Source organism: Mastigoproctus giganteus, chromosome 1 (assembly GCF_048544385.1).
Source record: "Mastigoproctus giganteus isolate SK-2022 chromosome 1, ASM4854438v1, whole genome shotgun sequence".
NCBI lineage: Eukaryota > Metazoa > Arthropoda > Arachnida > Uropygi > Thelyphonidae > Mastigoproctus > Mastigoproctus giganteus.
In genome coordinates, this window is record NC_143575.1 from 241,316,073 (window position 1) to 241,340,530 (window position 24,458).

The window sequence follows — 24,458 nt, forward strand, 5'->3', positions numbered from 1 at the left end:
TGAAGGGATCCTCTTACCAAGAGAGGCTTAAGTTCTGCAAATTGCAGTGGCTGGAGATTAGGCACCTGTGCGGTGATCTGATTGAGGTGTTTAAGGCCTTGAATGGGTTGAGCACGCTGAATTCTGATGGCATCCTTCCACTTGTTCAGATTACGAACCTTAGGGGATATAAATTCAAATTAAGAAGAGACAGATGTAGAATAGATGTGCGGAAATTTGCCTTTAGCCAGCAGGTGGTTAATTGCTGGAACAAACTTCCATCTGTCATTGTGGAAAGTTGATAGGTTAAATAAATTTAAGGAGGAACTTGACAGGCATTTGTAGGGAATAGTGTGATTTTTTTTTTTTTGGCTGATGCTGCATAAGCTCATACACTTGCTTTCTTGCATCACATACCACCATTACTACTACTATACTTATGTATCATTACACATATTTCATTCAGTATAGAAGACTTCGGCTCTCTTGGATTACAGGTGAAGAAAAAGTTGTTGTCATTAGTGACTTGATTCAAAATATTGTGAGAAAGGGTGTAATTAAAATTGAACAGAAAAAAATTAATTCTCTGAAGTTTTTCAGTATAATGTAATGTAAATGAACTCATTTCATTAAGTTCAGCATCACACACTGTACATAAGTACAGTGTATGATTCTGAACTTAATGAAATGAATCCCTGTTATAATAGCACATTATATTTTCACTTGTGAAAATAATCATTCACTATACTTATGTATCATTACACATATTTCATTCGGTATAGAAGGCTTTGGCTGTCTTGGATTACTGGTGAAAAAAAAGTTGTCATTAGTGACTTGATTCAAAATATTGTGAGAAAGGGTGTAATTAAAATTGATTTGTTTCTTCTTTTTCTTTATTCTCTTGAGGGATTACTGAAGGTGACCTCTGGTCACTTTCAGTAATCCCTCAAGAGAATAAAAATATTTTTCATAATAATCAAATTATGAATTACTTCTTAATATTAATTGTGTATTTAATTGGATTTCCAGGGGTCTCACACCACTAAGTGCAAAAGAAGTAATTAATATTTATGAAGGGTCCTATATTCCTCAGGCACTCATCCGTGGCTCATCAGGGGAGGTATGTGAATGTAGTAGTAAATTTAATTTTAATTTTATAAATGTAGTAAGTTGTCATTATGATTAGACTTGTTTGTTTTTTAGTAGCAGAAATAATCTTGTATTATTAGATTCAATTCCGTATCATATTTGGGATGCATAAAAATAAGAAATTGTTGAAGGGATACAAATACTTCTTTGAACAGTGAGAATAGCTTGCTAGGTCTACATAGCATGCATACATATCACACAAACCAAAATGGCTGTGAGAATTGGACAAATATAGAGGAGGAGTGCAAGCAATTAATTTTTTATATGCCTACAGCAACTCATCAGTTCAAATTCATCAGGAGCTTATTGCCCATATGGGAACATGTTATGAACATTTCTGTGTCTTAAGTTTGATCAGTCCAATCCGAATGATCAAATCGTGCTCAGGTAGACCACATACATTTATTTATTACTTTGACATTTATAGATACATTTATTACTTTGACATTTATAGATACATTTATTACTTTGACATTTATAGATACATTTATTACTTTGACTTCCTTATGAAAGAGGACCAATGCTTGAAAGTTTGATAAATTGTAGTAGTGCATATCCTTTAACAAAATTATCACTAGTGATGAGTTCTGTGCCCATCACGTCAGGTTAGAATTAAAAGTGAACTCCATGACATGGATTCACACTGTCTCTGCACTAGCAAATAAATTCAAAGCAGTCTCATCAGTGAAAAACAAAAAAATTACGGTAACAGTCTTCTTCTTGGGATGCACAAGGCATTCTGTTGGTGAAATTTCTTCCGGAAGACATGCTGTATATTATTTTTTATTAACAAAACAAGATTGCTCCACAGCAATATGATTCACACACAGCCTAGTGTACCCAACAGTGGTTTCCAGTAATGTGTGGGTGGGAGATGTTGCAGCATCTCACATACAGTCCAGACTTGACACCGTTGGTGGCATGCTACAGAAAAAGTGCCTAGATGTAATACTACAGTGTCAGCATGTGTGCAAACAGTTATATCTGTGTGGTAATAAATGCTGTGTTACAGCATTCTCTTATCTCATTTTTGGAATCTCACTCTTATATTGGACACAAGTTGACAAATTAATATTTTCTCCCCCTTTTTTTTTTTCAGTAATAACAAATGAAATACTCTTGATTAAAAGTGCTACACTCATTGCAAAAATTATTAGCACATACTTTATATTTCATTTTTGTAAAAGTGATATTAGTTCACATGTATTTATTATGCAATTTGAAATAATAATGTTATTTAAAAGAGAATAAACTTTTATCTGTTAAAAAAAACATTGTATTATTACATTAAGATGATCCTGCAAAACTTATCTACTGCCTCCCATATGTTTATATTATATATATATATTTTTTTGTCCTCGCCTTTTCCCATTATTATATGGGGTCAGCGTTTTTTTTTTTTTTTTTTATATTGTTTTGGCATGCAATTTTTACGGCCGGATGCCCTTCCTGACCCCAACCCTCACCCTTTATCCGGGCTGGGAATATGCAGTGGTCATTCCCTGACCTGCCGCATCCTCCGTATTTGGTGGGTACGGGCTCGAACCCCAGTCTAATCAAGAAGGGTGTGCTGTGCACTACTGCTCCTGTCCACCTGGCTACGGAGGCGCATATGTTTATATTATATACTTTTTGTATATGTCTCATTATACTTAAAATAAAGGCCCCGGGTGCCAAGCGATTGTGACTGAGCGATTTCTCTGTGCTATTACTGCGATTTCTCAAAAGTGATTTATAGTTATTTTGCGTTCTTCACGTTAATAAATCTATTCATTTAAAAACAGCTCTTGTTACAAAAACACTTGTACAGAGCAAGAAAGGAAAGGCACGTTTCTTTATTTCTTCTAGTTTACTACTAACCACTTACTACTTTTCGCTTGGTCACACCAGGCACTGCTCCTGCCTCCCTGTGGCGGGGCCAGTAACCTTGGCAGAAAAGTTCATCTGCCAGGGGCTAAGAGGAGCCAACAAAGTATGTTTCCAGCTTTAGAGCCGTCGAGCTGTCGGCCAAAAACAGAAAATGACCATGATTCGTCGCAAGCAAAGAGGTTGAAAACCAATCCCTCGGCGACAGACATACCTGCATTCTTAATTATGCACTCACTATCTGACCAGCCTCTCAGTAAGCTATCCCCTTTTTTAATCCAAAAACACCTGGAAAGTATTGCAGGGTCTTCCAAGACGGTTAAGAGACTGCAATCAGGGGACTTACTTATTGAAACTATAAATGGCAGACACTCTGAAAAATTACTGAAAAAGACAACTTTCGCTGGTATTCCAGTGAAAGTAACTCCACATGCAACCCTAAATACATCAAAGGGTGTAATATCTAGTTGAGACCTGATGAATGTGACGGAGGAAGAAATTAAAGAAGAGCTTCAGGAACAAAATGTAATTGCTGTAAAAAGAATTATGATAAAAAAAGACAATATTCTCACACCTACCAGAAATATCATTCTTACATTCAACAGTCCAAGCCTACCCTCATCAGTAAAAGCTGGATATCTACTTTACCACACTCGTCCTTTCATACCCAATCCGTTGAGATGTTATAAATTCCAGAAGTATGGCCACTCTCAAACAACATGCAGAAGCAACCCAGTTTGTCCCACCTGTGGTTCGTCCGATCACATTCAAAGTGATTGTTCGGTGAAAGAAATGATCTGTCCCAACTGCAAAGGCAACCATCCGGCCTACTCTTAAGACATGTGAGAGGTGGAAAACAGAAAAAAATTGTGAAATATAAAGTTGAAAACAGAGTTAGTTATCAGGAGGCTAGAAAATTAATAGCACCGAGTATACCTAACCGTACCTATGCCAATATTACAAAAAAATACCAAACCATTGCCACACAAACCGATGTTACCGTTCCTTCAAACACTTCCATCTCTGACTGGGCTCGGGCTGTCCTCTCTCAGCAACAGTCCAGTGCCGTTAAGCACACAAACCAAGCAAATAATACGCCTCTCGCAATACCAGCAAAATCTCAATCTCCGCCAGTGAATGCCACTACAAATAATGATAGTTCAACTTCAAAAAAGATTATCCAGGACAAATCGATGGAGGCAGAGTATCCATCCAAACAGGAAGATCCAATTCTGGAAATATTTGCTGAAGAAGAGATGGACACTGGTCGCCCTTCCTTTCCGAAAAGAGACAAACCAAAGCCAGAACGCCATAAGACAGCCACGTCAGGTACAGCTTCTTCCTCTAAATTCAAATAATGTCTAAATCTTGCAATGGAATTGCAGAGGCTTTCGTGGAAACATTGATGACATCCGTTATTTAATTAATCGCTACTCTCCAGTTGGTTTCTGCCTGCAAGAAACCTATTTAACTCCTCAAATTTCCATTTCCATCAAAAACTACTCGGTCTATAGACGAGATCGGAATACATCAGATTCTGCTCGAGGTGGTGTAACTATTTTAATTAGTACAAGGATTCCAGCTAAGCAAATTACTCTCCAAACCCAAATCGAAGCTGTCGCTGTGCGTCTGATTACTCAGACTGCATTAACTCTAGTCTCAGTTTATCTCCCACCAAATCATGCTTACTCTTATAATGATCTTAAAGAACTTTTATTGCAGCTACCCTCCCCTATCTGCCTGCTAGGGGATTTCAATGGCCACCACCCTTTATGGGGTTCATCTAAATTAGAGAGATGCGGTAGATTGATTGAAACTTTACTGGAAAAAGAAAACCTCACTCTTCTTAACAGTGGCTCGCACACCCATATACAGTTACCTAATGGACAGACCTCTGCCATTGACCTATCGATTTGCTCCCCGATACTATTTTCAGCTATGCAATGGTCCACTCTGGATGATCCCATGGGCAGTGACCATTTTCCAATTGTTTGTAATCTGTTGACTACACAACCACCATTAGATGAACCCTGCAGGAAATGGAAATTCTCTAAAGCCAATTGGGCCAAATTTCAATTAGCAATCACTCTTGACAAAAAAACTATTCAATTACAGCCCATAGATGAAGTTACTGATTATATTACATCCCGTCTTTTAGTTGCAGCTAAGTACTCAACTCCATTATCAAATCCCCCGTCCCGACGGCATTTCAACTACTGGTGGAACGAAGAGTGCACAAAAGCAAAGGAGGAAAAAAATAAAGCATTTAATTTATTCCGTCGATCTCCAACCACAGCTAATCTAATTAGCTACAAGAAACTAAGGGCAAAGGCGCGTTACATTCAAAAGCAGGCCAAGAAAGATTCTTGGACTAGGTTCGCATCAACTATCAATAGAAACACGGACTCCAGACTAATATGGAAAAAAATTAGGCAGCTGTCTGGTAAGTTTCCAACTGTTCCTTCTCCAATTCTCTCCTGCAATGGGCAAGAACTCTCTGCTCCTCTAGATATAGCCAATGCCTTGGGCAAAACCTTTGCTCAAATATCGGCTGCATCAAATTACACTCCAAAATTCCAAAAAATTAAGACCGCCACCGAACAGAGACCTATCAACTTTCGAACCTCACTATCACTTCCCTATAATCAGCCTCTGCAATATTGTGAACTTTTACAGGCCATCAGAACAACACGAAATAGTGCCCCTGGGCCAGATGGCATATATTATGGCATGCTGCAGCATCTCGATGACAAAAACTTACAACTGCTTCTAATCTTTTTTAACCGGATCTTCCTGGAAAATATTTATCCAACCTCTTGGCACCATGCTACAGTTTTGGCGTTTTTGAAACCTGGAAAAGATCCCTCCAATTCTAATAGTTACAGACCAATATCTCTGTCAAGTTGCCTTGGTAAAATTCTGGAAAAAATGATCCATAGTCGACTCACTTGGATCATTGAAACTCAACATCTACTGAGTAATTGTCAACATGTCTTTCGCAAAAACAGGTCATCCCTAGATCTGATGATCAAGGCGGAATCTGAAATTCGCAATGCCTTTGTGAAAAACGAACACCTTGTCATGGTCTCCATTGATATAGAGAAGGCATTTGATACTACCTGGCGGTATGGCATTCTCAGTGACCTATATAATCTTGGTCTACGAGGCAACCTACCCATATTTATTAGGAACTTCCTCAAGAGCCGATCTTTCCAGGTGAGATATCAAAATTCCCTTTCTGCTACATTCTCGCAGGAAGAAGGAGTACCGCAAGGATCAGTTTTGAGTGCAACATTGTTTGCCCTTAGAATTGATTCCATTACAAAAGTACTCCCAAATACTGTAGAGGCTTACCTGTACGCTGATGATCTTGCTATTTCTTGCCATTCTCAGAACATGAGATCTATCGAAAGGCAATTGCAGATGTCCCTCAATAATGTTCAAAAGTGGGCTGAGCTCAGTGGATATCGTCTTTCCCAACAGAAAACAGTTGCAATCCACTTTTGCTGTCAACGCAAATTGCATGCAGATCCTGAACTTCAGATTTCAAATTCCACCATTCCGATTGCCAGCAATATGAAATTTTTGGGACTAATCCTGGACAGTAAGCTCAATTTCTTTGAGCTTGTTAAATCAATACGTACTGCCTGTCTTAAAAAGATCAACATACTAAGAGCTTTATCTGCCCTCTCTTGGGGAGCAGATCGTACAACTTTGCTGCTCCTATATAGAGCACTGATTAGATCCCGTTTAGATTATGGTGCTCCAGTTTATGATTCTGCCCATATTTATTAGGAACTTCCTCAAGAGCCGATCTTTCCAGGTGAGATATCAAAATTCCCTTTCTGCTACATTCTCGCAGGAAGAAGGAGTACCGCAAGGATCAGTTTTGAGTGCAACATTGTTTGCCCTTAGAATTGATTCCATTACAAAAGTACTCCCAAATACTGTAAAGGCTTACCTGTACGCTGATGATCTTGCTATTTCTTGCCATTCTCAGAACATGAGATCTATCGAAAGGCAATTGCAGATGTCCCTCAATAATGTTCAAAAGTGGGCTGAGCTCAGTGGATATCGTCTTTCCCAACAGAAAACAGTTGCAATCCACTTTTGCTGTCAACGCAAATTGCATGCAGATCCTGAACTTCAGATTTCAAATTCCACCATTCCGATTGCCAGCAATATGAAATTTTTGGGACTAATCCTGGACAGTAAGCTCAATTTCTTTGAGCTTGTTAAATCAATACGTACTGCCTGTCTTAAAAAGATCAACATACTAAGAGCTTTATCTGCCCTCTCTTGGGGAGCAGATCGTACAACTTTGCTGCTCCTATATAGAGCACTGATTAGATCCCGTTTAGATTATGGTGCTCCAGTTTATGATTCTGCCCGAAGGAGTGTGCTACGCTGGCTGGATCCTATTCAACATAATGCACTGCGGATTGCAATTGGTGCATACAGGACATCTCCGACTCAGAGCCTATACATTGAAGCTCATGAGCCCCCTTTGCATCTTCGTAGAAAAATGTTATTACTTAAATATGCAGCCAAAATACAAACTTGCTATTCACATCCTATTCAGCCATACCTTTTTAATCAACCACTGGTTAATCTCTACAGAAATAAACCAAGTAAAATCCAACCAGCTGGCCTACGGCTCCTTGAAATATCACAGAACTGGAATGTTCCTCTCCACAATAGGCAACAGATAAAGAATTACTCTCATCCACCATGGACTACCTTTCCTCAACTGAACTGTGATACCTATTTTCTTCAATGGGGAAAGAATTGTCTACCGGCTGTGACTATGCAACAACTCCATGCTAGCCATATTCAAACCTATGCTGACTTCTTGCCGATATATACGGATGGTTCCAAATCTCTGTCAACAGTTGGAGCAGCAGCAGTGTTTCCCCTCTGCTATCATATCAGCTTCTCTTCCACCTGGGTATAGCAACTTTTCAGCAGAACTGTATGCAATACAGTTAGCTCTAGAAAATTTGACTCTACATCCATCTGCAAAATATATAGTTTATACTGACTCTCTCAGCTCAATTAAAGCAATGCAGAATACATCACAAAAGAATCACCATATTTTAATTAAAATCAGGAGTTTGTTATTGCAGATTTATCACCGTCAACAACTGGTGAAGTTTTGCTGGATTCCAGCACATTTAGGCATAAAAGGGAATGAAGTGGCTGATACATCTGCCAAAAGTCCAAGTTCAGACCTAACTTCTGTCCCTATTCCAGCGCCCGATTATAATATCTTAATTCAAGCAGCATGCATTACACAGTGGACAGAATTATGGCATAACCAAAGGAATAACAAACTTTTCCAGCTGAAACAATACCCAAAGTTCTGGCACTCCAGCAATCAGACAGTGCGGCGGGAAGAAGTGGTACTCACACGAATGAGAATAGGACACACCCATCTGACTCACCTCCATCTACTAATGGGCGATGATCCTCCTCAGTGTCCACACTGCTTAGAACATCTAACAGTCAAACACATTCTGATTGACTGTCCACAGTATCAACAACATCGAGCTGCAATATTTCAGAATCTGGCTAATCGTCGCGAACCATTGACATTATACCATGTCGTTGGAGAGGACGCAAATGTTAACGACCTTTTCTGCTTTTTAAAACAAATTGGAGTGTATCATCTTATATAATAGACTTCAAAACAAACTAATTTAAACTAGATTATTTTATAATACTCTTAGGAATAGGCGCACTATAGCCATAGCAGCTAATGCGCCAATAAACAACCATACCACACACACACACACACACACACGCACTTAAAATAAAACAAAAAAAAAGTAACAAGCAGATGCATCAACCATTAGAAATGTTAATGAAATCATCATCATCAGATTCCCCTTGGACTGTAGAAGTCCAACTGGAGAAGTACTAGTACCTTTTCAGTCTGCTTTAGGTAATGTTGGCAGTCCTTGATCGTCATTGTCTTTGTCTTTCTCATGATCTCCTTCAGCTCGGTGATCCCGAAGGAGTATGATCTTGAAAGAATATGTTAACATTGGACCGCATAGGTGTTTATGGCTTGAACTGTGTTCCCTCCATTCAGCTTTGCTTTGAGCAGCCTTCTGAGTCTGATAGTATTTTTCAGTCAGACCAGCCTTGATCTCCTTCTATTATAACTGCTGAACCTGCATCATCCCCAATTATTTGTAGGTCTCTCCCTCTGTCATGGCTTTGATCTCTTTGTCATTCTGCAGCTGATAGTTTTGACTGATTAATTTTTCCTGGTGTCTTGCATTTGTGAAGTCCAAATCACATCCTGATGTCATTGCTGAATTTTTTGGTGATCCAGAGGAGAGCTGTTGGAATTGTTTCTCTGTTCCCATGTGGAGCTTGATGTCATCAGGTAGGAGAGGGTGTACAGGTTTTTCTTTCCTTCTTTGAGGGTATATTCATACTTAATGTTGTTGAGCATGGCGGATAGCAGGTTGAGTGCTAGACAGAACCACAGTGGGCTTGGGAGATCTCTCCGAAAAATTCCTCATGGGGATCAGTGTGTTTTTTATTATTATTAAATCAGAAAACTGCATTAAGATCTGTGAATTTTTAATATACCTTATGGTTATTATGCTAATAACATACTCTGGTAAATACTTAATATTCATAATGTAGTCTCTTCTATTTTATTTTTGTACTAAATAAATTACTGATGCCGTGTTCACTTTCATCAAAACACTAACTGTTACTAAACAGTTACTGTTTTTCAGGAAAGCAATTATTTAGACTGAATAAGTAATAGTTAATCTTAATTCATTTAATTATTTATTTAGGGAGCCAGAATGAAACAATTAAATGATTTATTCTCTGTTCCTGAGATATGCTTGCTATCAAATGTGACAGAATACTTTGAAAAACACAATATTGCTTATCATCCAGAAATCCTTTTCCATGATATTCAAGTAAGCAAGTTTTTGATGTGTTCATATTTCTCAAATGATTATATAAAACTTAAACTTCCAAAAAAAAAAAAAAAAAAAATACTATAGAGCAGGAATCACCAATGATATTTCAATGACTTCAAACAGTGTGAACCTAAGTCAGTAATTTGTACATGCAAATCATTTTAATTTTGCATTTTTGTATGTTCCCCTGACCACTTGCCTGACATTGCTATAAAAAGATGACAGATAAAAATTAAACCATCCTCATGAGGTACTCATGCACTTCCCTTTATGCATGATTAATTTGGTTACGATTTCACTGTAAACAAAAATGTTGTTAGGGTGAGTACACAGACACACAGGTTTTGTAACGTAGACTAAAAATATCTAACAATCTTGGTACATTTTCTTTTGGGGGGGGGCGGAACCACAACTGTTCAGTGCTTACTTCAATGTGTGACATTTAAAAAATTTATGATAAAGTTATACTGACTGCACCTTTCTTCAAGTTCCATAATAATTAGTAAATGTTATTGTTATTATTATTATTATTATTGCTCTTATATTATTTATCCCTGATTGGGGGTTCCACCTCTTGACGGGTATTGCTACCAAGTACACAGGGTGGTTGTTGTTATATCTGGTGTTACTGTTGTTCGAGAAACTCTCTGACTATCCTACAGGTATTCAGGATTGCGACTTTCTGGAGTTCCTTGTAGATGTTCGCTGGGAGTCCTATTGCTGCTAGGCTGTTATGTAGGGTCTTTGGCACCATTGTTGTGGTTGACACGATGATCGGGATGGTCGTTACTTGTTGCATATGCTACATCTCTTTGATCTCCTGTCTTAGGTTGTGTACTTCCTGATTTTTTCCCCATGGTTTTTCTGCAGATTGTCGGTGTTGGGTACTGCTATGTCAATCAGATAGGCAGCCTTTTCCTTCTTGTCCACAAGCGTTATGTCCGGTCTGTTGTGTGGGATTGTCCTATCCGTTATTATGGCGCAGTCCCAGTACAGTTTGTGGGCTGGGGTCTCTAGTACTGCCTGGGGTTTGTACTTGTAGTACGATACACTTTCTTCGACCAACTGGTATTTCCTTGGTATCTTCTGATGTATTATCCTAGCTACCTGGTCATGTCTATGAGTGTACTCAATCTGGGTGATCACCTTGCATCCCGCAATGATGTGTTGGATCGTTTCTGAGGCCAGGTGACATCGAACAGTCCGGGCTCCTTGCTGATGTATTTTCTATAGTTCCTGGTGTTGATTACCTGGTCTTGGATAGCAACCATTAATCCTTCAGTCTCGGGAAAGAGCGTCCCGCTCATTAACCATGCATTGGAAGCAGTTTTATCTATGTGATCTTGATGGAGATCATTGTATTGTCTACCAATGAGCGTCTTCCCTGCCCATCTTTCTAGCTTTGTTTGGCCCTCCTGGTTGGGGAAGGACTCCTCGCTTAAGTTGAGTGGGGTATACCGCTTGTCTATCTTCCTTATGGCCTGGTGGAGTGCCGCTGTGTGTTTCTGGAAGTAATCCTTCAGGTTAACTATCGCTGTCTTCTGTTGCTCAATGAGGTCTATCGGGCCCCGTTCTCCTTCTTCCCACGCAGTCAGTCTCTCTGTGGCAGATTTCAGGTGGCGTTGGCAGCTCTTGGTCATCATTGTCCTTGTCTTTCTCGTGATATCCTCCATTTCGGTGTTAGTTCAATCTATGACCCCGAAGGAGTACGTTAGCACTGGGATTGCATAGGTGTTTATGGCTCTAACTGTGTTCCCTCGATTCAACTTTGCTTTCGGCAGGCTTTTCAGTCTCTGGTGGTATTTTTCGGTCAGGCAGGCCTTAATTTCCTTGTGCTGTAACTGCTGAGCCTGCATCATCCCCAAGTATTTGTAGGCCTCTTCCTCTGCCATGGCTTCGATCTCTTTACCAGTCTGCAGCTGGTAGTTTCGGTTGACTAATTTTCCCTGATGCAATCTGTGGGTCTTGTATTTGTTTAGACCAAATTCCATCCTAATATCATTGCTGAATTCTTCGGTGATCTGGAGTAGTTGCTGAAGGTGCTTCTCAGTTCCCGCGTATAGCTTGATGTCATCCATATACATCAGGTGGGTGGGGTGTACAGGTTCTTCCTTCCTTTTTTGAGGTTATATCCATACTTGCTACTGTTGAGCATAGTAGATAGTGAGTTAAGTGCTAGACAGAACCACAATGGGCTTAGGGCATCTCCCTGAAAGATTCCTCTCCTAATGGGGATTGGCCTGGTTGTGATGTTTCCGATCTTAATGTTGGTACTCCATTTCACCATCGTTTCTCCTAGGAAGTTTGCCACTATCAGATTGACTTTGTAGATGTTCAGCGCCTCTATTAGCCAGCTATGAGGCACGGAGTCGAAGGCCTTGCGGTAATCAATGTAGGCTGTGTACATGTTGCGGAACTTCTTGTAGGCTTGCTCCGTAACCACGGCATCTATGGTTAATTGCTCCTTGCATCCTTTCTGCTGTTCGGGCATTATGTTCTGGCTCTCCAAGTGGTCTGATATCTTCCTGGTTATGCAGCTGGTCAGGATCTTGTACATTGTTAGGAGGCAAGTGATTGGTCTATATTTCGCTGGGTTTCTTGTATCTTCATCTTTAGGCTTCAGATATGTATGTGATCCTTTGAGTGAGAAACTTTGGGATTGTCTCTGGGTGCCTTATCATTCGGGTGAACTGCTCTGCCAGGTGCTTGTGTGTGTGCAAATGAGCCTCTTGTACCAGTAGTTGTGGACATTATCTATTCCTGGAGTTCACCAATTGTGAGAGTTCTTGATCGTCTCTTTTACTTCTTCTTCCCAAATCTCCCACCCTCTCATTTCTTATAAGTCCTTGGTTTTCTTGCATTCTAGTTCTATCTAGGTGGCTCAGCTGTTATGTCTTACTTCCCTGCTCCATATGTTTCCCAGAACTCCTCAATTGTCTTCTTCTCAGATGGTCCGTTCCCTTCTTTCCCGTCTTCTCCGAGATTCCTGTAGAAGCCTCTTTGGTCCTCATCGAAGATTGGGTTGTTTATTTTCCTCTGGGAGCTCTCCTTGTATCAGCACAATCTCTTGCTGAGTGCAAGGAGATTCTGTTTGAATGTGTCCAAGAACTCTCCTATTCTCTGATTTTTTTTGTCTCATGCTTGCTGTGGATGCTGTCTCTCTTGAGGATGCTCTTCACTTTTCCAATTAATTTTTAACTCCTATTACCCCGTTGGTACTGGGTCAATTGGCCTATCTCGACTCTTAATTCTTCTATCTTCTGCTGAAATCTTCTTTCCCAAGCTGGTGGTTCCTTCTGTTTTCGGGTCTTCTGCTGCTGGTCTCTCTCTCTCTCTTCTCTTCCATTAATCTTCATGGCTGCTACTGCAGCAGAACACACGGCTGTGTGCATGGCCTCCAGTGTTGCACCATTGCTGTCAAGGTAATGTGGTATTATTAGCTGATTCAGGTGGGGCGCGACTCTCCACAAGGTTTTATTCGGCCTCTGCTTCGGTATCACGTGAGTCTATACGGTGTCATGCGAGTCTTCGGTATACGGTGGAAGGAAGCCTGAGTCTTTTGCTGCACCAACCAAAAAAAAAATTCAGAGAGAGAGAGAGACAAGCAGAAGGGAATCACCAATGATGATATCCAGCTCATGATCCCCGGGTGTGCCAAGCTCATACTCAACAGATGTGAGCCCCTGGTGTTCTTTATTAAAAGGAAATAGTATGTTATAAACCATACATATTAATAAACCATAATAACATTAAGTATATTAAGTACCAAAAAGGGGATCCAAGTGAGTTACATTTTTTCTAATATGGATCACAAAGAAAACTAATTGGTGTCCTCTGTTTGTTACATAGTTTTTTTTTTTAATGTAAACCCCATACACGAGAGGTATTAGAACCTATAGTACTTAGTACCGTGCTTGGGTTGGAGGTTGAGAAGATGAAAGAAGATATTTGTTGATATTGGGCTTGAACTTCTGTAGACTGTAATTTTCAGGAAATACGTACGAAGGAAGGTTGTTCCAGAAAATGGCAGTTGAATGAATAAACGAGGAAGATGAAAAGTTGGTTCTGTGAGTTTGAAGTTGGACGAGGCTAGTGGGAGCCAGACGTGTTCAAAGCCGCTAAGTGGATTTTTTTATTTATTGATTTGAAATTATTATTTTTCTAAAACTTTTGATTTAAATTTAGTAGTATAGCATTATTTTGTGATTTTCTGATTAATCTGGTGTAATTGTAATTGCATAAAAGTATCGGTAAGGGTATCAAATTCACGTGTTACAAGTTGCAGCTCCGCTGAACGAGAAGTTTTTTAGCCATATTTAGCCGCTTTATTGACCAATTGTTACATCAAATTATTTTCTATAAGTAGCTTATAGACCTAGTCAGGATCATTAGTTTATTCTGAATTGAGACAGCAAGATGTGGAAGTTAATTAATACTTAAGTGTCCGTAGATTTACCGTTCGTAACTTGCCGCCTTTGTTATACGATACGTTATATATGAACTAGATAGCGTTAGTAAGTATAGTATAGTATATAATATAATATTGTCAATGAATCAATAAAATCTATTAATTTTGTTAAACTTCGTTGTCAATTAAATGGTACTTTTAACTAAATACATATAAAGACTTAGATTACAAACGTAACATAATTAATTAATACATAACTTGATATGGAAATTATATAAACGGAACTTGTAGGAAATACTTGATACTGAAAAATATATATAGCATTATAACTGTGTAGGAATACAAGTTTAGGGTTGTACTTTTGTACTGAAATTGAAATTTTATTAAAATTAAATCAAAATCATGACTCAGACCAGAGCAGCAAAGCAAAAGGCTCAAGCTAATGGGAGTGCTGTGGCTCAGATGATAACTGAGGGGGGCAGTTGCCCACTGAATCACAGTCTTTTAAAAGGCACTGCTTGCATGATGTTTGTGGAGCAATCGGGTATGGGACATGATATTGCCATGGGGGATGTCTTTGTGTGTGCGCGAAATTAGGTGACAACTCAGCGTTGTTATGGACCTATATGAGAGCTTGAAGGACAGGGTGGATGCCCTCGAAGGATCTAAATGCAGTGGCCGATCAAGCTGTCAGCTGCCCACATCAACGCCAGAGCTTGCATTTGGTCATTACGCAACACAGCGGCAACTCCCAAGGCAGAATGCACTGGTCCCACAGGAATTAGTAGTTGTTGGTGACTCTGTTGTCAGGGAAACGGAAAACATGCTTTGTAAAAAGGTTAGGTGAAACAGGTCCAGGGTATGTCTGCCAGGGGCAAAGGTTGATGACGTTGTAGAGCGGATATCATCTTTTAAGGTCACAAAAGGTGATATAATTGTACACGTTGGCACTAATGATATTAAGAGTAGGAGACCGGCAGAATTACGTAACAAGTACAGGTCACCGTTGAAAAAAAGCCGTGAATTAAGGGTGAATTTGAAAGTGTCTGCAATTCTGACCAGACACGATAGGAGGGAGTATATGATGAGAGCCTTGTCGATCAATTCGTCCCTGGAAAGATTGTGCAAGGCTCAAGGGGTAGAATTTTTTCTGCCTGGTCTGTACTTGTTAACAGGAGAGACTGCTTCTACGGGGATGGGATACACTTAAATAGAAAGGGTGCAAGAATATTTGCTGATGCTATTGAGGCAGTGTTAGGTGGGTCGGAAAACTGCTAGCTTGGGGGGATACAAGGACTAATAGATTAACAGTAGCCACTGGCAGAGGTGAAAGGGATTCTTGCACTGCTTCTATTGTAATGAACAAAAGCCTGGAAAACAAGATGCAGGATGTTTCAGAGACTGTTGTGAGTCATTGCGATACAAGTAAACACATGAGTTGTGTTAGGGTAGCTAAGAATAGGAACAGGTGCATGTATACTTGCATGTACACCAGTGCTAGGAGTTAGGTAAATAAATTTGATGAATTTGAGGTATTGCTCAAAACATCAAAGGCAGATATTGTTGGGATATCAGAGATGTGGTGTCACACAGATATAAGGAATGCAGAACTGGAATTTGAGGAGTACAACAGCTACAGAAAGGATAGGAAGGGAGGAGGGGTTATGCTATTAGTTAAGAAACACATAAAATCTAAGGAAGTGAAGCCAGTCAACATTGCTGGACAGTGCAGTATCGAGTCAGTTTGGTGTGATATAAGCATTGGGAGATCAAAATTGAGAGTAGGAACGTGCTATAGGCCTAATGACTCTGATGAGTATAATAAGAAAATGTACAGGGAAATAGAGTGGGCCAGTAAATCAGAGAGTCTTATAATGGGGGATTTTAATTTTCCAGATATTGACTAGAATTTGTGGGTTGGACACACACACTAGCAAGGCTTTTATGGATTTATTGGATGATTGTTTTCTACATCAGCATGTTCAGGAGGCAACTAGAGGGAGTAATATACTTGATTTGATTATCAGTAGTGATTCTTCATGCAATAAGAATCTGCAGATAAAGCAACCACTAGGTGGCAGTAATCACAGTGTGCTGAAGTGGGATTTACTCAGAGAGGTAACTACCATCAGGAGTAAAGGGAAGGGTTATTGCTTTCCTAAAGGCGACTACGATGGTCTGAGACAGTATTTAAATTCTATACAGTGGGACCAACTGATGATGTTACCAACAGCAAATTCAAAATGGTAAGCATTCAAAGAACTTATCTTGGAAGCTACTAGGCTTTACATACCAACTAAGAAATATTGTTCAAGGTTTAGGCCTAAATGGATATCAGATGAACTAATGAGACACATGGCAGAGAAAAAAAATGCATGGGATACATATAAATTAACACGTGACACAGAAGCCTATAATAGATATAAGCTGGTCTGTAACCAAGTCACAAAGGAGGTTAGGCAAGCAAAGGCAGATTATGAGAAATCTTTGGCAAAGGATGCAAAGAAAAACAGCAAAGATTTCTTTACTTATGTAAACTCTAGAAGGAAGGGGATGAATCAGATTGGTCCACTTGATATCGATGGTTCAACTGTTGATGATCCTGCTCAGGCAGCTAACAAACTAAATAAGTATTTTGCATCAACATTCACGCATCAGGAGTTATTCAGCGAGGGAAATGCCAGAGGTGTATTCAAATCTGGCAGTAAGCAAGATAATCTTGTAATAACTGAGTGTAAAGTGGAGGAGAAATTATTGAAGATAAACACAAGAAAGGCACCTGGTGTGGATAGGATCTATCCAGTTATAAAGTTATAAATGAGGTAAGCAAACCCTTGGCCATAATTACGAGAGCTTCCTTGGACTCAGGGGAGATACCCATAGACTGGAGATGTGCAAATGTGACCCCAATTCCCAAAGGAGGATCAAAGGCTGACACAAGTAATTATAGACCTGTGAGTTTAACTTCTGTTCCCGGAAAATTAATGGAGGTACTGGTTAAAGAAGCACTGCAGGATCATCTAGACAAGACTTCAGTTATAGCTCGGACACAGCATGGTTTTGTTAAGGGGAAGTCTTGCCTGACCAATTTGATTGGATACTATGATGCAGTCACAAAAGACCTGGATGCAGGGAATAACTTTGATATTATATACTTGGATCTTAGAAAGGCTTTTGATACTGTTGCACATGGAAGACTGCTGCACAAATTGGAGCAATGTAGCATTGGAGGCAAATTGCTGCTATGGATAAAGGGGTGGTTGAGGGGGAGAAGACAGAGAGTGGTAATCAATGGACACTGCTCATCATGGACTAATGTTATTAGTGGAGTCCCTCAGGGTTCAGTGTTGGGTCCATTATTGTTTTCTGTATTTATAAATAATATTGATGATGGTATATAGAGCTTAATGTCCAAGTTTGCAGATGATACAAACGTTGGCAGGGTAGTTAAAGATACTACTGACGCTATGCTACTGCAACAGGATCTGGAAAGGTTGAGCAGATGGGCTGAGAGGTGGCAAATGAAGTTTAACATTGACAAATGTAAAGTACTACATATGGGAAACAGCAACCCCCAGAGCAACGGATCAACTCTGTGGTACTACGCTGACAGTGGTAGAGAATGAAAAGGACCTGGGGGTAATTGTGCAGGCAGATATGAAGTTCTCTGAGCAGTGCAGACGAGCTGCAAGAGTAGCTCATGGTGTCTTATCAATGATATACAGGAATTTTTCTAGCAGGGATAGGGATGTGATTATTCCCTTGTATAAGGCATTGGTCAGGCACAGGTCTGGAGGCCTCATTTTAAGAAGGATGTAGAGCTGCTGGAACGAGTACAGAGAAGGGCAACAAGATTAGTGAATGGAACAAAGGGTTGCTCTTACAAAGAAAGGCTTAAGTTTTGCAAATTACAGTGTCTGGAGACTAGGCACCGGCAAGGTGATCTGATAGAGGTGTATAAAGCCTTGAATGGATTGAGCATGCTCAGTGCTGATGGGATTCTTCCTCTTGTTCAGAATAATCACCTGATAGGGCGTAATTTCAAATTGAGGAAAGACAGTTGTTAGGATAGATGTGCGGAAATTTGCCTTTAGCCAGCGGGTAGTTCGTTGGTGAAACAGACTTCCATCCCTTGTTGTGGAGGTTGATAGCCTAAATAAATTTAAGGCTCAGCTGGACATGTATTTCGAACAAACGGAGGGGTGAAGTGGAAGGTTTTTTTTTGGCTGATGCTGCATAAGCTTGCTTTCTTGCATCATATGTCCCTACTAATGTTATTGCTAATGTAAATGGATGTAGCCTGGTGGCTGCACGTGTTCAGACTGTTTTGAAAGGGAGAGCAGGAATTATAGAAGTCAATTTAGAAGAACAGTGCCCATGGAAGTATCTGTAGAAGAGGCATGCAGCAGAAACAGTGCGTCTATGAGACAGCGAGTGGAGAGACTCTGTTAGAGATGAATCATTAATTAACCTAACTGCCCTCTTCTGAATGGAATCAAGAAGCCTGAGAGAGGTTTTGGGGGCACCACCCCAGATGTGGGAACAATATTCCATGGTACGGCAGATTTGAGATTTGTACAGATTGAACGGCTGTTTGGAAGAAAAGTAACACTGAGAGCGAAAGAGAAAACCATGTTTTTTAGATGCAGAGGAAGCAATATTTGTAATGTGCTTGTGCCAAGAGAGATTAGAAGTCAGTGTAATCCCCAAAAGAGATATATCAATCGGAGTGTCACCAAAGATAATTTGAGCCCGTGCCCACCAAATACGGAGGATGCGGACAGGTCTGGGAATGACCACTGCATATCCCCGGAGCAATATGGCCTTAGTTGCTAATGCTCCTAAAAACCAAATAACAACAACAACCAAAGATAAGCATAGGAGCAGAACAATCCTTTTTGCGAGATATAAGACAAGACTGAGTTTTGGAAGGATTGAAATCAACTAAGTTGTCTTTGCTCCACTGGAGAATTACCTGAAGATCTGCATTTAAGGAATTGGTAGCAGATTTTCGAGAAGTTGAAGCTGATTGAGCAGGACAAGGTTTCTCAAAATGGAAAGTGGAATGCAATGTGCTATCATCGGCAAAACTATGGATAGGATTTCAAGTCAATGGAAGAAGGTCATTAATATACAAGAGGAAAAGAGTGGGGGAAAGAACTGATCCTTGGGGGACACTGGCATTAGTGGAGAAGTTAGAAGACAGAGAGCCATCTACCATCACCCTCACTGAGTGATCAGAGAGAAAACTGGATAACCAATTACAAAAAACAGATGGCAAAGCATAAGATGAAAGTTTGTTTAGAAGACCTTTATGCCAAACACGATCGAAAGCCTTTTAGATATCAAGAGCAACTGCTTGAGTTTCACCGAACCTTTCCATTGAATTAGTCCATAAATGGGTAACATAAACCAGAATATTACCAGTGGATCAACGCTGATGGAAGGTTTCTAGGTAGTTTAAGAGTTAGCGGGTAATGGATTTCTCCATTACATTAGAAACAATAGAAGTAATTGCAATGGGACGATAATTGGATGGGAGGGATTTGTCACCCTTTTTAGGAACTTGCTGGATATGAGCAAATTTCCAAGCAGAAGGAAAAACACCTTTGGAATAAGAAAGTGAAAAAAGGCAGCAAAGAATAGTTTATTTTTAACATAATTTTTTTGCTTAATTTTTAATTAACTAGTGATTTTTATTTGTATCAGCATTAGACAAAGTTCTGTGGGAAAGAATATTCTAAATCTGAATCAGACAGCATCATAGGCCTGATAGAACAGGAAATGTTAGTGGAGAGTAATCAAGGAGTTCTAAGTTGGAGATGAGGAGAGAGGTAATTAGCCATAATTAAAGGCAAGGGCATGGGTTTAACTTTCAGGAAAGGTGACTGACATGTTTTTTTTTTTTTATCATGTGATATGAGCAATACATGAAGGAACCAGTTTTTTCCTTGTTTCCTTCGTGTATCGTGGCCATTAGATCTAACCAGATAGTGCAGCACCATTGTGATATCCAAGCCCAAGGCGGGATTCGAACCCACGACCTTTGGGTTGCCAGGCAGGCACTTTACCCACTTGGCTAGCCCAGTCAGCAAATGACAGGTGAAGGTGATAGAAGGCCCTGTACACAGCGAAGGCAAACACATTAGAATTATAGACTACAGGTAGCCCTTGATTTACGTCGGGGTTAGGTTCCTGGGAGGACAGACGGAAATGGAACCCTTTATATAATGAAATCAATTGGCAATCGTAGGGTTAGGTTCCATGCACAAAAAATTTTACCTACCACTTTGCATCGATTGTTTTATTTTATTAGCATTCTTCATAGTTGTAGTAATAGTCAATGGAGGCATATTCATAACCCTACACACATTAGGGCTGCTTTCATCAGATTCTATCCTCCAAATATTGCACTAGGATTCAATTAACTACTTTTACCAGACATGGCATGTCTTTATTCTATTAAATTAAAAACTTTATAGCACGATTGGAAAAAACTGCACACAGCTATCACTATTATTATTATTTAATTTATTAATAGCACAATTAATAAAAAAATGTTAGCGTAAGAAATTTCCGTCACGTGTAAATAGCGTAAACAACAACCAACTGAATGCTTCACCATATGGACCTTTACTACCCGGATCCACGAGTGGTTACTTTGAGGGCAGGAATCTTTCTCGTCTCTTATATGAATGCACTAATTGCTGATTGGCTTAGATTGTCCTAAATCACGTGAACAGTGCACGATACATAGCACAGTATGATAAATTTTGTCTGACTATTTTAAACTTTCAATTTATAAAAAAACTGCAAAAATAAATAAATAAAAATAAAATGACATTGTGGTTAGTGATCGGCACTATTGCGAATCGACGCAAATTGGACTAGCACAAAATGGGGCTACCCATACCTTTAAAGCAATAGTCACAGAAGCCAAGAGTGCATATATACTTTAAGAAAATATAGTGCAAGGAGGATGTTGAGATGGATCAATAATGAGCTAGCCAGTTTAATAGAGCAGAAAAAGCTGATGGTGTGGGAAAATTACCAAGTGATAAAAAATATTGAAGCCTCTAACAGCTACAAGTAGATAGTACCATAAAAAAAAAAAAAAAAGGTTAGGCTTACAGAAGCTAATTATGAAGAATCCTGGATAAGAGAGCAAAAAATGAAAACAAGGAGTTTTTCACATTGGAATACAAAGAAGAAAAGAAAGAATGAATCAGATCAGATCCTTGCATAATGAGTTTAGAAAGTCTTAAATGCCCCAGCTGATGTCGTGGATGAATTAAACAGGTATTTCTTATCAATATTTATAGATGAAGGACCATTCATAGTGAATGAGAAACTGTGAGTGAAGCTGAGAAGCATGAAATTATAAATACTGAAATTACAGAAGATTGTTTAATGGAAAAGTTTTTGAATGTAAAGGTGAGTAAGACGGTAGTGGTGGCTGTACTGAGTAATTTTGAGGGAGGTAGCAAAATAATGCATTGAACCATTATGATTAATAATGGAGACATCATTGGATTAGAGAGAGAAAGAGAGATTTTCTTTAGATTGTTGAAGTGCCAACATATTGCCAATACATAAAGGCAATTCTAAGAGCGAAGTGTGATCCAGTCAGTCTGATTTCAGTGGTAGGGAAAATGATCAAGTTAATGATCAAGAACTCAACAGAGACATTTAGATTGAAATGGTATCCTGAAGGAAATTCATCATGGTTTTGTGATGACTTTCCTTCAGAACACTGAAGAAAAAATGAAAAATCATGTTTAACTAACCAGATTAGCTGTTTTACTGTTTGAAGTGAGCTACTCAAAGATTAGCTGGATTGAAACAAGTAGTGAGTGAGTGAACCTAACTATACCATACTGAGGAACACTGGCTGCAGAAAAGTGATTCTTGACTCAGTTATTCAGTGATTCAGTTAACTATATCTGACTTTTTTAATATATAATTTTTTAAAATATTATTTAAAGTCATGCAAGTTATATTTTTCTTTGAGTTTTGTCAAATCAGATGTGTGGTATGCTTCCTAGCTGCAAAAAAAGGTGTTATTGTGATTGATTCTTCAGATACTCAACAACACAATAACAACGACAGTCTTGAAACATGAGAAATGTGAATAGCTTGGAGAGCCATTAAAAATTAGCTGAAATTATGATTGAAACTTGAGGTGAAAACAGCAGAAACCATCACATTAGTTGAAACTATTTGATATGCATAACAGCAGGAAATATGAACTGATAAAATGGCTGACTGGCATCTTATCAGTTCATATTTCCTACTGTTATATGTTCATATATTATATTTTAGGCATTATTACTAGAGTTAAACTTAACAAGTGCAAATTTCACTTAATATGCTTATAATAATGAAGCAGCCATTCCAGTTGCTTCCAAATTGTAAAAACATTATATAACGCCACCGATAGCACTTAAAAAAGAAAAAGAAATCACCATTAAAATTTTAATTATTTTACATAAATTTACGTAACATTAATTTTAGACTTGTTACATTACACATGTTATGATCAGTGCTATATACCGTACTCTGTGACTTAGCCATCCATTAACTCATAAACTGACATTTATAAAATAGAAAGTAACTGTATTCTGAATAATCTACATATGAGGTATTATAAAAGTGTTCTAAGACAAATTTATTGCAAAAGAAGCAGTGGAGGAAGAGCACCAAGGAGGTCACCAAATTACTGGTTTGAGCATCTTCACATTCTGCCAAATCAGTAAAGAGCAGTGAAAGTTCAGTTGTATCTTAGGCCTCTGTTGCAGTCATATTGGATACAAAAGTGAGACAGTGTATGCATCAAATTTTATATGAAAAACAGGAAAAATAGAGCAGAAATACTATGGATGTTAACTATATTTGATGAGGCTTTTTAAGTAAGACGTTATTTATCAGTTAATGAAATATTTCCAGAATGGCCGAGAATTTCCCAAAATGCTTATGCAGCACTCACAATTATGCGCACTGAATTTGATTGAGGCAAAAACGAAATGTTCGACGAACATGTAAATAGAATTATTTATTCAATTTTTTTATCTCAATCACAGGAAAAATTACAAAAGTGTACAAAATTATAAAATTGCAAAAAGTGAGGAGAGACAGGCATAAGTTTTAACTTTTGAGCATCATTGCCAGAATTAACTCTCCAGGTGATAAGCACACCACTGCGGAAGTTGGGGGCTGTGGAGATTTAGAATGGGTTTTTTCCAACACAACACAATTTCTCTGCAGTTTCAGAATCGGCATTGGTGACTTCAACACATACTGTAATGTTTTGGAAACCAGCACGATTCTTGAACCTATTAAACTACCCATTGCTTTCCACGAACTTGGCTTGGGGTTCACCGTACTTATCCTTAATATCTTCATAAATACTTCTTGCTTTTGCTTGAATGCCCATTGGACTCAGGGGCACGTGCTTCTGAATCTGATTTTCCATCCATATTATTAATAGCTGTTCCATTTTCGATATAGCACCTGAACACTGTTTTGTGATTACTGTTGATCTTAAATGCGTTGATCCTTTAACATGTTCTTTTATATGAGCACTGTCCTTTGAATTGTATTCAATGTTTAAGCAGCGAGATCTAATTCCCTTGCAATAGATGACAAACCTTGTCCTGCTGCATACTTCTTAATCATTTTCATCTTCATTTCTAAATCAATTTTGTTTCGTTTCCTAGCACTGCCACCACTTGTACTTTCTGTTGGTTGCTTTCCCTTCACCATTGTAATAAGTAAATAGGAATGAAGAGAAGATTCCGAAATTTATTTATGTGTTTTATGTGATTGAAGATTTCAGTGAAAGGGAACTCATTTCACCACAATACAGTAACGTAAAAACCCACAGAATACCAGTTATCGATATTATCGCAAATGCAATAAGATCGAGTTTACTAGCTGTTTATAATAGGTTGCACTAACAGAAAAGCCCAATAAACCAGAAAGTGTAAATTGATTTTATAGTTTTATGGTAATGACCTCCAGAAATGTGCTTTAGAAAAATATCACAAAGGTGTTCAAAATTGATTCTTATAACTGAACATATGATAACAATGAAAATAGTGCAATTT

At 38.8% G+C, this 24,458-nt stretch overlaps 1 protein-coding gene across 1 annotated transcript in view; it reads left to right on the forward strand.

The window, feature by feature from the left end:
- Positions 1 to 24,458, forward strand: part of Nt5c (5' nucleotidase C) — a 167,190-nt gene that overhangs the window by 24,693 nt on the left and 118,039 nt on the right. The window contains exons 5-6 of the mRNA XM_090369349.1: positions 1,009 to 1,099; positions 9,813 to 9,941. Of these exons, the coding sequence (XP_090225475.1) occupies positions 1,009 to 1,099; positions 9,813 to 9,941 (220 nt within the window). The remainder of the gene's footprint in view (positions 1 to 1,008; positions 1,100 to 9,812; positions 9,942 to 24,458) is intronic.